Source organism: Ornithodoros turicata, chromosome 1 (assembly GCF_037126465.1).
Source record: "Ornithodoros turicata isolate Travis chromosome 1, ASM3712646v1, whole genome shotgun sequence".
NCBI lineage: Eukaryota > Metazoa > Arthropoda > Arachnida > Ixodida > Argasidae > Ornithodoros > Ornithodoros turicata.
This window is the reverse complement of record NC_088201.1, coordinates 170,532,243-170,546,000: the sequence shown is the minus strand read 5'-3', so window position 1 is coordinate 170,546,000 and position 13,758 is coordinate 170,532,243. Positions and strand designations below refer to the sequence as shown.

Sequence of the window (13,758 nt, the reverse complement as noted above, 5' to 3'; positions counted from 1 at the left end):
AACGACCAACCAACCCCTTCTGCTTCCCATCCTGCGTTGGTTCCTACAACCCTTGTGCCCAAGATCTCTTCTCCACAAGCTCCAGCTTCACCCTTCAACAGTCCCCCGGCCTCTTCTCCAGCCGCTGACAACGTAATCAGCTTCTCTCCTGCGGAGTGTGTTAACCATAGTGCCGTAGTCCACCTGCGATCCCCACTTCACCCCGATGCTACTCCAGGGGTGTCTGACTGTGTGAACGTGGGTTCTTCACCAAGGACTCTTTCTACTTCGCGTGGTGCGTCTGCTCAAGTACGCTCTTCTCCTCCAGCCGGGGCACAGAGGAGAGTTGGCCGTCGCTTCCCTATGACAACACGTAGGCAGTCTACACAACGCAGGTCCGGCCGGACACAATGACTTGTACAGAACAATGAACGTCATTCAGTGCCCTTCTTGAAAGCGCGTAAACTTTTGGCTAGGAAAGTTAGATTCCTGTCTAATTTTAGTTTTTATACAGATTGTATATCTCAACGTATAACTCCCAAAGGTTTATCATTGTCCATCACGCCGTCTTTTAAGTTCCATTCCCCCTTGAGCTCTACGAAGTGGGCTACCGCTCTCAATAACGCGTCGCTCCAACTAGTTAAAATTCTCAGACAGGAAAGTTCTTACGTCTTGAAAGATATTGATAACCAGCTCAAACAGCTTGCGAACCAACTCTCTCATCATGAAGTTCTTAATCTCTCTGAATTCACTGCCAATAAGCTGAAGAAAATTCACGAAATCAAAACCAAAAAATCGAAACGTGATAATCTTATTCTATCTCCCATTTTAGCGCATGGCATTTGTGACGTGATAAATTCTGAACCATCTTCCACGAAGGCTGGCCATAACACCGTCTTTAATCTTTCTGATGTGACCCTCGACCAGACTGAACTTGGTGTTCTCTCAAAAGGTCTCAGTTTTGTACCTACGGAGCGTAATATTGATGAATTTGAAATTCTGCACGATCTGCACAACTTGGGTAGGAGAATGCACCTCAAAACCTTCTTTCACGATAAACCTAGCTCAGATGCTGCGCCCTTCCGAAACCCCTCTAGCTGGACGCCGGACTCCTCTAGAACAAGCCCCCTTATTGATAATTACATCAAGGCCGTTCACAAGGATATCAAGACAAATTATTCGAAATCTATTGTACACACTGATAACTTGTCTAATTGTGAGAAAGTAGCGCTACGAAATCTTAAAGCCCGCAATGACATTATTATCAGACCAGCGGACAAGGGTGGCGGTATAGTGGTTCTCAATACATCCGACTATATCGCGGAAGCGGACAGGCAGTTGAGTGACCGCTCATTCTACAGAGCTATCGATCAGGATCCAACCCCTTCCTTTTGTCTTCTTATTAATAAGAAAATTGATGAACTCGTCACTAGTAAACTTATCCCGTCCCATATTTCCAAATTCTTGCGTCCTAAGAACGTCACACCAGGTAATTTTTATCTTTTGATCAAAGTTCATAAACCCAATAACCCTGGGAGACCCATTATTTCAGGAATAAACACACCGACAGAGAAATTATCCTTAGTTGCTGACCACTGCATCAAACACATCCCACCCCTTCTCCCATCCTTTGTCAAAGACACAAACGATTTCCTTTCCAAAATTAATGCTGTCCATGACCATTTCAGTAACCATGCTGACATTTTGTTGGCAACAATGGATGTCGTTTCGCTATACACTAACATTCCCAATGACGAAGGTCTCTCTGCTGTTGAACACTTCCTTAATTCTCACCCTTCCGATATTCTTCCCATGCCCGCTATCATCCCCCTTTTAGAACTATTTCTTAGCTGTAATAATTTCGTATTCAACGATCAACACTTCGTCCAAATTCATGGCGCTGCCATGGGCTCCCGGGTCTCACCTAATTATGCCAATTTATTCATGGGTCGTTTTGAAAACTCAGCCCTCAATTCTTTCCCCCTTAAGCCACTTATATATCTCAGGTTCATCGACGACATTTTTGTCCTCTGGTCTGGTGATGAGGCATCACTGCAGCCATTTTTTGATCACTTCAATTCTCTGCATAGCAACATTAAATTTACCTGTAACTATTCAAGGTCATCCATCAACTTCCTTGATGTGACAGTGTCATGTAAATCTGGTAGGCTGACCACTGAACTATACAAGAAACCAACGGACAAGCGCCAATATCTCCACTATGAAAGCTATCATCCCAATCACCAGAAAAGGAGTATTCCATATGGTCAGTTCTTGCGCCTGAAACGAATCTGCTCAGATCAGACTGATTTTGTAAAACATGCTCAGCAAATGGTACCTGATTTCGAAAAAAGAACTTACCCATTTGAACTCATCCATGACTCGTTTGCCAAATCATCTAGCCTATCCAGGGCGTCCTTATTCACCCCGAAACGCAAAGAGGACTTAAGTAATGTAGTTTTATCCACCACATATCATAAATCACTTGTCAATACCAATTCCATTCTTAGACGCCACCTCAATATATTACATGCTGACGAGCAATTAAAGGAAATTTTTCCCACTCCCCCATTAGTAGCATTCCGTAGATCAAAAAATTTGCGCGACATCCTCACGTCATCATGCATGATGAAGCTCTCGCCGGGTTGTTATCCCTGTGGTAGTACACGGTGCCAGACCTGTAAATTTATCGCGCCGTCCACCATTGCCCGTAGCACTTTGGGTGACTTCTGTTTGAAAATTCGTCATTCACTCCACTGTAATTCACCCAATATTTGTTACTTGATATTCTGCTGCAAGTGCAATTCACAATACATCGGTGAAACCTCCAACACAATGAGAAAAAGATTTTATGGCCACAAATTTGATATCCTAAATGCCCGCCAAACTCCTGTCGCCATTCACTTCAATCAACCTAATCACGATTTTGAAACTGATCTGAAAATTATGTTGCTAGAATCTGGGTTCCGCACCAACATTAAACGTAAGAATAGAGAGTCCTACTTAATTTCGCAATTCAAGTGTCTCACACCAAATGGTCTGAATCTTAGTCCTGGCTCGTTATATCCGCTTATGTAAATGTAGTAGCTATATATCTATATTTATTTGTGCACAATTCTTGAGTCCCCACTTTCAGTCATCGTCTGGTACTCCGTTAGATAATCCGTAACCTTCCCTTTTGTCCATTCTGGGCCACTCGTTTCCCATACTCCTGACCCCCCTTCCGCGAAACTGGGTTGGCGAGCCTTTTTGTTCATAACAACACCTTTTACTGTTCTTAAACGGTTAGAGGTCACCTATCCGTCTGCCCAGCTATTCATTGTACACAGACATGTGGCACCATATCTTCTTTCCTCTTCCCTTTCTTTGTACAGCAGTGTGTTTAGTCGTGTATATGTCTATACTATATATACTTATGTGTGTCACCACTTCATTTTGTACCTGAGGAAGCGTGGACCTCCACGCGAAAGCTTGTACAAATTAAACTTAAACAAAAATCTTCAGTGTCGGCTTCTGTATTTTGTTTATGTGATCTACAGGACTTGACTCCCCTCTTCGTATACGCATCTAAAAACGTGTTCCAAATACATGGCGCCTATGGGCAGGGTAAGGGCAGGCTTCACCCAATGCCTTAGTGCATTAGGTGAAGCCTGCTTTACATTCCGGCGCAGATTCCAGGGAACGTTTGTCATCGCGTTCGATGAACTGGTTACAGGGCTGACAAATAGGCCAGGAATTCCACCTTTTCCGATACCAAGAGGAGAAAATAAAAATTTAGCGTTTGCATTTGCGGACGATGTCACTATTATTGTCCCAGATGAAAATTCGGTGAAAGCGTCTATTAAGGTATTTGATGAATATGGTAAAAAAAGTGGTGCCAAATGAAATATAGAAAAAAAGTAATCTTATGTAGCTGGAAGGAATGGAAAACAAAAACGCACAGGATATGAAGGTGGTTGACAACATGAAAATATTGGGGATATTCTTGAACCAAACAAGAGTGGTAGAAGGAAACTGGTTGGGAAGGATTATAAAAATGAAAGAACGAATAAAGGAAAATAGCGGGACCCACCTACCATTGACAGCAAAGGTACAGGTGATAAAAACATTGGTGCTTCCTATGAGCTGGCATTTAGCAGCCGTAACGCGGCCAGTTAAAAAAAAATAGCTAAAGAAATAGAATCGAGCAGTTTTAAGTACATATGGGGAAATGGAACGAAACTGGTAGCAAGAAGCTCAGTGAAAAAAAACGAGAAGAGAGGGAGGATGGTGTATTGCAGACATAAATCATATGGCAGGGGCACTACTGACACCCTCTAATGCCCCATGTATCATGCGTGATGCATGCTGTTCCAGATTTAAACCTCCCGCGTTGTCTTATTTTTGAATAAAGAAAACCCCATAGATGCATTCGTGATACGACGAGGAACAAATCAGTCGTTTCCGTGGTTCGCGCACTGCCGCTAGTGGTGCTGCGGAACGTTTTAAACATGGCGGCGTCCAACGGCGGATGTGCGGGTCTCCCTCCTCGTACATTTTATGGCCGCAGTTCGAAAACAAATGGTAAGTGTACATCAATACTTTAATAACTTGAGTGTAAGGGTATTTACCCACATTCTTGTCCAAGAATGCCCATCTCAACCTGTTGCTTGTCCTTCCTTTCGCAATGTGCCTTTACCGTATCACGTGTGTTACAATGGGGGTTACACGTGCGTTTCTTCCCATGTAGCACCTGTGCTACGAATTTTGCTGGCCGTATTAGGAGTCGCCTCATCGTATTTTTTGTGTTTGTTTTTTTTAGGTTCTCGTTATCGTGACATCCTTGAACTCGTAGACAACGGTTCCCGGAGCGGCGGCATAAGTGACCTCAGTGATGACGAAGAAGAGTACGTTCCCAATGTGCAGGCTGTCGTCACGGACGGCAACGCAGAACAGCTTTTGGACTCTGACGAATCAGATGACGACGATGAAGGCAGGTGTGGTGATGGTGCTTGTACTTCAGGGTCCACAGACAGAGGGCATTGGAGGAAGCAGCTGCTAGACTGCAGCTTACCACCATTTACAGAGGCATTTGCAAGGCCCTCATCAGTGGCGTCTCCACTGACGTACTTCAGGCTGGCTGTCACCAATGAGATGATAGACGTGGTAGTAAGAGAAACGAACCAATACAGCACTCACACAACAGGCAAGTGATTGAACATAACTGCAGCTGAAGTAGAGCAGTTTATCTGAATGTATGTGATGATGGGACTGTATGCAGCAGCACTCACTAGTGGCATTTGTTCTCATTTTTGCACTCAGGTATCACCAACCATGTTGCTGATATAGTACACAATGGGCATGACGTAGAATATGCATTCACAATAGTCTTGAGGACAGAAACTGGCTTCGCATCAGTAGCAATTCCATGTATATACCTCCGGCATGCTCGCTTTGTTTTTGTTGATGCGAATGTGTAACTTCCATGTTTCCCACATGCAGACTCTCCTGAACGCAACAAGTTTGCATCCCTAACGACAGATCATGCACTGCTGAAGGACACTGGCAAACTCATTGCTGTGTTTTGTGTTGAATGAACTTAAGTTTCTTTCCAGATTCCTGCTGCTTACTATTTCACGAAGTGACTCACAGGAAATCAGCCATCTCACCTGGTACCTTTCACACTGGCAAAGGTTCAAGCTACGGGGTACAGCGTGATTCCCATTGTGATGGACGACCGCAATGTTAGCATTAGTGCAACGAAAATCATCTGTAAAGGCAAATTATCCCCAGGAATTCCTCAGCCGTATGACCAAAGCAGGTCTCTGTTTCTCAGCTCTCACTATTGTCATGTTTTGAAAAATGTGGCCTCCCAATTTCTTGGATGCGATTTTGGGAAAGACGGTGAGGTGACATCAAAGTAGTGGAACCTCGATAAACGGAAATCGGCTAAATTGAATTGCCGCTTAAATGGAACAAAAGTGTTTGAGTTGGTTGTTTTCCTATTGATGCAACGTAAGAATTCTCCCGTTAACCAGAATAAAAATTGGTGGGACTTTGGATAAATAGAACTTAAAACTTGACAGCTTTCTGAGTGTTCTCCAACCATTCCAGCACAATCGCCACACGCATTATCAGCTTCCGGTTCCGACCTGAATGCATATAGTATTGAAGGGTTCGCTGCCATTCGTGATCGAGACACCTGAACGTGCTGACAATGCTTTGTCACTGTCGAAGAAGTTTGAGACATCGTCAATGACTTTGACAGTGGGGGCGTAGATACAAAGATTGCAGTGGCAACGGAATATGCCATACCACAAAGAACGTTCACTCGGATCATCGACGACAAGCAAAAGCTGCATGACGCCACCAGATTTGCGCCACAGAGGAAGAGGCTACGACTGGCAAACCATGCAGAAATTTAAAAGTGTCTGGTGTTGTGGATTCGAAGAGCCCAAAGTGCGAATGTTCCTTTGAGCGGGGCCCTCACCAGGGCGGAAGAGTTTGCACTACAACTTGGCATCGAGAAATTTTCGTGCTGTGTCTGGAGAAAGAGTCGTGGCCGACGCTGCCGCATGCAAGAATTGGCGGAAGCAAAGGCTCCTGGAGGTCTTACGGCACTTTAATCAGGATGTCATCTACAACGTAGATGAAACTGCCCTACTTTTTAAAGCTCCTCCCAACAAAGACCATCACTTTGAAAGGTTAGCAGTGCAGTGGTGGGAAGCTGAGCAGAGACCGACGGGCTGTTCTGGTAGGTGCGAACGTGACAGGAACAGACCAGTTAAAGCCGTTGGTTATCAGAAAGTCACAACATCCACGGTGCCTGAAGGACGTCGCAACGTTACCTTTGTCCTATGGAGCCAACACTAAGGCACGGACGACACAGGCCATATTCAGCAAGTAGATGCACAGCGAAGACGCGCGGTTCTCGCGGATGAAAAGGAAGGTCCTCTACCTGGTGGACAACTGCCCTGGACATGGAGTTGTGGAGGGCCTAAAGTCAACCAAAGTAGAGTTCCTGCCCCCCAATACAACAGCCCTGCTTCAACCCATGGACCAGGGCATCATTTAAGCACTGAAGGCAAGGTTTCGCAAAAACCTGCTGCAGAGAATGCTGCTCCGTATAATCGGGAAAAGGAATACAAGGTAGACATCCTCTGTGCCATCTACCTCCTCAATGATGCCTGGAGACAGGTATCACCAACAACGATTGGAAACTGCTTCAGGCATGCAGGGTTCGCCCCAGCTATGTCAAACCTAGCCTGCGAGGATGAGGTCGACGAGGATGATGACATTCGGAACCAGGAACTGGTTCAAGGGCTTTCATCAAGAGGTGCTTCAGCCTGGATGAATATGTCAGCATCAATGCAAATGTTTGCAATGTGTCCTAAAAAAACACTGTCTGAGGAGACTGAAGAAGAAGAAGCACAGGAGCTACCTGATGACGAGACACCTGCAATAAGCGGAAGCAGCTCTGTAAACCCTGTAGACTTTTTTCGTTCAACAAGAAGGCGCTGAAGGATTTCTGCACTACCTTTCCCACATGGCCATCCAGAGAAAGCATTTCAAACAAATGTCACAAGCTAGGCTGGACATGTTTTTTCCTGTTAGATAATTGATGTTGCAATAAATATTGGGTGAACATAGATGTACTGGGACACTATCATTTATTTTTTGTCAATAACTTCCTACTTTTCGCAGCTCATTTGTTGCTATACAGTGCTGTAACAATATTCGCAGCTCTTGGACATCTAAACAGCAGTGAGAGGAAGCCTCTAGTTCCACCAAAACACACTCTCAGTAAATGGAACACCTGATAAACAGAACAGATTCAGCCTGTCCCTTCAAGTTCCATTTAAAGAGTATGTGAAAAAGCTGCACGGTATCCAGAAGAACTTGTCGATAAGGCCTGCAAGATTTCCTGAGTAGGAAGCACGAATATCCAAACAACATAGAAAAATTGAGTGTCGTCAGGGCCGTTCAGCTTGTTCCCAACGCCAATAACGGCTGCCACTGAGCACTTGCAAATTCAAGCTGGGCATTGTTCTGAGACACTATTCCATGACACCGACTCTACAATTATATTCATGGAAACAGTCTACAGGTAGTTTCTGCTACACAACATGAGCAACTGCACACAATGCGTGCACATGAGACAGTCCCCACTTATCCGCAACTGGACTGGCTAGAAATATTCTTTCCTACCTACCTGGAAGACCTCAAGCAAAGATCTTCAACAGGTCAGCAGCTTCTTAGTAATGAAACATATGCTCTTGACTACACAGTCGACAGTGGGATGCATTTGATACGTGCTTTGTGAAGGGAACTTTGCATTCGTACTCACGAGAAAATGTAGCAGTGACCCCATGGAGGCTCTGTTTGGAACAATCCGCAGGCCAACTGGTTGTAGCGGTCAGCTCGATGTTAGGTCAACGATTTCAGCCATCGAAAAGTGCTCTGAAGACAGGCCCTTGCCTTGCCATCCAAAGGCAGCAATGTAGCACATGAAGAAATGCTCATGCAGCCCAGCCCTGGCACCAGAAGACTGCTAGAAAGCACAAACAATGAGAACATCATGCTTCTAACATATGTTAAATCAGTGTGTTAACAGAACTCGATGTAACACCACTGACTGCTCCACCTTGCCTATACATAGAGGGCAGTAGTTACAACAGAGTCTCTCACTTTCCACGTCAGGACGCCTCTTTTGCCCAAAGGTGCAAAATGACAGATTGCAAGCAGAAGGACAGCCTACATCTGATCAAAGTCTAAGGTATCCTTTTGTACAGACAAGAAAACTGACAGTTACTTTAACTTCCATCATGAGGCATCATCACGAAAGCTTTCTCTCCTCCTGTGGGAAATGTACGTTTTAGTAAACAGCAAGAGGCTGTGTCCGTAAAGACTAAAGAGGAAAAGACACCCGCTAAACAGTGACCCATGGCTGTCCGTGTGCAAGCTATGTACTGCAATGCAAGTTTTATACCCAACAAACGAAACCTCATACTTTGATGATTTTCTTCCTTTTTTTCTTCAGGCTTCAGGTCACCACGTACAGTCAGACCTCGTTACAACGAAACGCGATATAACGAAATTCGCGATAGAGCGAAATAATTTGGATTCCCCGGCAGAGGGCCATAGAGATCAACGTATTTTAACTCCCGCTACAACGAAACACTTTTTAGCCGCCTCCTCGATACATCGAACGAACGAGATAAGGTTTATGACCCCAGAGCCAACTTTAGGGTCTTGTTCCCGCGGCAAAAGATGGCACATGCGATTAGGGTCGAGAGGAATCTGGTACCTACAAAAGGAAGTCTGAGTCATTGGAAGGTTGGGGATTTTCTTCTGAGGCTTCTCCTTTTCGTGCTGGTTTTGAACTGTCCGGTCACAGCCAAGTAAAAAGCGCACGAGACGCAAGGCGCCATCGCACGCGTGTGTGGGGAAACGCTTCGTTCACATGGCGGCGTACGAACAATGCGTGACACCGCATCTTCTAGGCAGGATGCAGACGCGTATAACCGGCTATTTCACGCAAGAATAATAGGTGCACTTTGGCGCTGTATTTGTAGTTGTCATTTTTCCCAAAAAAATTTTCCGCATCGTACCGGGAGTTATTGACGCTTATGTACAGCACACCCTCGCAAAGGTTGCGATCCGTGACCTTCAATTCGATACAACGAAAGAAATTGTGGTCCCCGTGGGTTTCGTTATGTCGAGGTTCGACTGTAGCATAAAAATAACGAGAGACCACAGCCTGCACATAAAAATGCTAACGTATGCAACAAAAGGGGCTAAATATCTTGTGTCTTTAAATAACCACAACACCCGTCATAAATGTCAAACAGTAAGTGATCGTGTGAAATGTCAATGATGTCAATAGGCGTAACAAACCTGAAGAATGTACACCAACTGCAATGTGCAAGCAACTGCACCCATTACAGCAGTCATAAACAGACGCAAACAATGTGTCAAACCATAAGCAATTAAAAATGGCAAGTGAACTTCTAGTTGAGCTGAGGCCTGCTCAGGGAATTGTTTGTTTGTTTTTCCAATTGCTTGCAACTTCAGAGCCATACTGAGCAAGACAATAAGGTAATCAGCTTGTGTGTGGAACATGCGACAACAGGTTACAACCACACAACTCCCATAATAACTAGACATCAAGCTAGCAAAGAGGAGGTCCTCAACATGTGACCCACCACAATGGATACGGTTGGTTCGACATGTTACGAGCAGTACCCCTTACAAGCTCTGTGCTCAGCTCAGTTACAAGCTTGCATGTCACAGCATAAGGTTGATTATGCGATTTAAAGCGATTATAACTGAGATTACAACGACCTCTATGTTTTATTATTTAAATCACTTCCCCTTTATTGTATGTTCTGCTTGAAAATAATACAACATGACAAAAAACGAGTTAGTGAGTGCAAGTATTTAGGGGTTTACAGTGATTCTAGACTAAGTTGGGACGCCCACATAAAATATGTTGCGAAGAAAACCCAGTATTGTTTGCACACATTATGTAGGACATTGAAGGACACCACACAGAAAACAAAACTATTGGCTTACTAGTCCTTAATACTTCGTATTATTGATTACGCGGCGGTCGTGTGGTTCCCTTATAAGGTAACAAAAATTAAGACAATGCAAATGATACAAAATAGGATGGTGAGGTTTGTGTGTGTGAGGTATTGTAGGACTGACTCTTCTTCGGCATTATGCGTAAATTTAAAATTGGAACCGTTAGACGTCAGAACTAAAATACAACGTCTCAAGGTCTTTAGGCAATGTCTTTATAATGAACTCCTAGTGGACTTCACAGACAGCACATTGTTGCGTATGGGACCGTCTCGTACAAGGCACTCTATGCATATTAAGCTCCCGTTTGCTAGAGTTGATGTGTTCAGGTGTTCCTTCTTGATACGAGCAGTTAACGAATGGAATACTTTACCAGATCATATCGTGAGCACCCCCAATGCAAGTGATTTTCGGCGTAAACTTGAGTCACATTATGTATCACTCCATTATGAGGACACATAAGTCCCGTTTAGCAGTGGTGGCCACTAACTACTTCTACAGTAGTTTAACTATAACTACTTCGTGATGGAGTAGTTAAACTAGTAGTTCGACTACTTTTTAGGAGAGGTAGTTAAAACTACTTCTTTACCTACTGCAATGTATTTTAACTACATCTCTAACTACTTAATGTTGTCCATCAACACCAATCCCATTCTACAGTGTTCTTGGACACCTAAATATGAATCATGAGCAGTGATAAAAGTGAAGATTGAGTACACATGCACGGCACAATTGCTCTGCACCTCCGTTCTCATGAAACAAGTAGCTCAAGTTAAAAGTCGGAAGCACAATTGTGCCGTAAAGCTTGCGGCAAAACCGGAAGTAGTTGGCGCATGCAGTAACGTAACTACTGTAGTTAACTACTCGAAATAGTAGTTTAACTAGTAGTTGCACACTACATTGCTGCAAGTAGTTCATAACTACTTTATAACTACAATCAGGTAGTTTAACTGGTGGTTTAACTACATGTAGTTAACTACTGGCCATTACTGCCGTTTAGTTTTTGTATTGTTGCTGTTGTTGTTGTAGTTGTATTGCTGTTATTGTTGTATATTGTTATTGTATAAGTTACCGTATTGCATATCCTAATCGACTGCCTTTTCTTCTTTGTAACCCTTTTCTTTCCTCAGCGTCTTAGTGTAATGTTGAAGTGTAATGATGTACTGTATATTATGCCCTCCTGCTACGCATGCCTCTGCAAAGCTTGTAGTATAAATAAAAATTAAAAAGGAGAGAAGCGTAGGGCAGGACACCAGCAACCCCACCAATCCAAAAGTATTCAGAAACTATGGTGTGAAAATTACAGCAACCGAACTGACTGATAGCTGGCCACATTACATGCAGTAGCGCAATCGAGCTACCAATGAACGGTATATAACAACGAATAAGCGTGTCCCATTCTTGTCTTTCTTCTGCCTGCTGCCTTTGAGCTGCCCCTGTCGCACTGCATTTCCCTGTCAGACATTTCATCATGCTATGTGTGTATTTATTCCTGGATTGTGATCATACTACAGTGAACTCCCACTAAACGAAACTCGGTTAAGGGGAAATTACGGACAAACGGAACAATAGGGTCACCTTTGGTTGGTTTCCTATATATGCAATGATAAAAATCTTCGGATAATTGAAACAACTCGTTTTACGCACTTCAGGTAAATGGAACAAAGTGGTGATCTCAGTTGTCTCCCGACGTAAACCCCCAATTATTATTATTAATCAACAAAGTGGAGGTACCGAGATGCCGCCGAACCTGGAAGATTACCATTCACGTCTGACAACCCGGGCGGAAGTCGTAGCCCGTGCAATGCAATCCATCACTCACTCATATAATGTTAGGCTTAAGCTCTAGCACGCATCCACATGTGTCTTCATGAAGTGTATCAAGAAACAGCCACATGAAGGGGTTTCGCTTGCATCAATGTTGCGTAAAATTTGGGGACATGATTGCGAGAGCAAATCGAAAATAGAAACCGTGAAATTTGATATGCCAAAGTCAACGATGTCATCACAGCAGGCCGTGCGTTGAAAGGTGATGTGGATTATGCCACATGATAGTGACAGGTAATATCGGAAACCTGGACGCGGGAAGAGGATGCGCATTTTGCCTGGCAGGACAGAAAGATAAGCCTCATTGTAGACGATTGAGATGCGCATGAAATTTTTTCCAAGTCTCAGGCATGCAGGCATATTTGTAAACAAATCGAAAAATGCGAAGTGAACAGCTGTTAACTCTTTTTTTCCTCGCTACCTACAGTAGTAGAAGTTGATTATCTTGAAATAAAGTTGCATTTCATGAAATCTGTGTACTTTGCTTAAATGAACCTTCCGATAAATGGAACAATACTTCCATTCCCTTGGAGTCCCGTCTAAGAGGAGTCCACTGGATTTGTTATGACGGAAACGTCAAATACGTGAGGCGGATTTAAATAACAAAAATGGATTTAAATCAAATACAGTGGGGACCACTTATAACGCAACCGCTTATGACGTGTCTTTTCCCCGACCCCCAATATTCTTCCCACAGAACATGACATATAGGAATACCGCTTATAATGGTCCATCCCGACACGGGATACCGGTTGTCATGCTGTCACCGAAAGACTGAGTGTATTTGTCTGAAATCATTTGAGAGTTCATGAATTCGCGGAATGGCGAATCATGGTAGCAGACAAATTCTGACTGTGTGTGACCACGTAGTGAAAGAGGGAGAGGGGGCATTAAGCGGGCCTTAAATAAGATAAATTTAATTAATGATACTTTTTTTTTAAATAGTTACATCGGGACTGAAAAAACAAGCCCGCAACACAGTCCCGCAGATACGCACTGCACAGTCCCTTCTAGGTGGAGTTGGCAGTGCACAGGATTGGGGTAAGGTAATCTAGTTTGTTGTTATGGTTACAGCAGGGTCTGCTCACTGAAACAAACTTTTGAGACTACTGAAACAAAAGCCCTTGCTGCTGAAGCAGCAGCCATCCAAGTGAAGTAAAGAAAAATGCAGACTCAGGGTGCACTGTCCACAGGTGGTAGCTAGGAACAGATGATCTGATTTACTGCGACGGAACACCGATCAACGTGGTCTTAAGGGGTGGTCAAAGTTTGCTGAGAAGAGAGAGAATGTCGACATCATATTTCTTTTTCACTGAATTTTACAAAATGTTAGGCGAGACACCATGTAGATGCACAAGCACCAGCATTCCATTGATTTTCATGATTAAT

The 13,758-nt window shown here is 43.8% G+C and overlaps 1 protein-coding gene across 2 annotated transcripts in view; it reads right to left on the bottom strand.

Annotated features, from left to right (window-relative positions):
• The window catches only part of LOC135378790 (uncharacterized), a 175,985-nt gene that overhangs the window by 142,008 nt on the left and 20,219 nt on the right, over window positions 1–13,758 (bottom strand). For both annotated transcript variants that reach the window (XM_064611873.1, XM_064611874.1), the window contains one exon: window positions 8,306–8,509. In XM_064611873.1, the coding sequence (XP_064467943.1) occupies window positions 8,306–8,329 (24 nt within the window). In that variant the 5' untranslated portion in view covers window positions 8,330–8,509. The remainder of the gene's footprint in view (window positions 1–8,305; window positions 8,510–13,758) is intronic.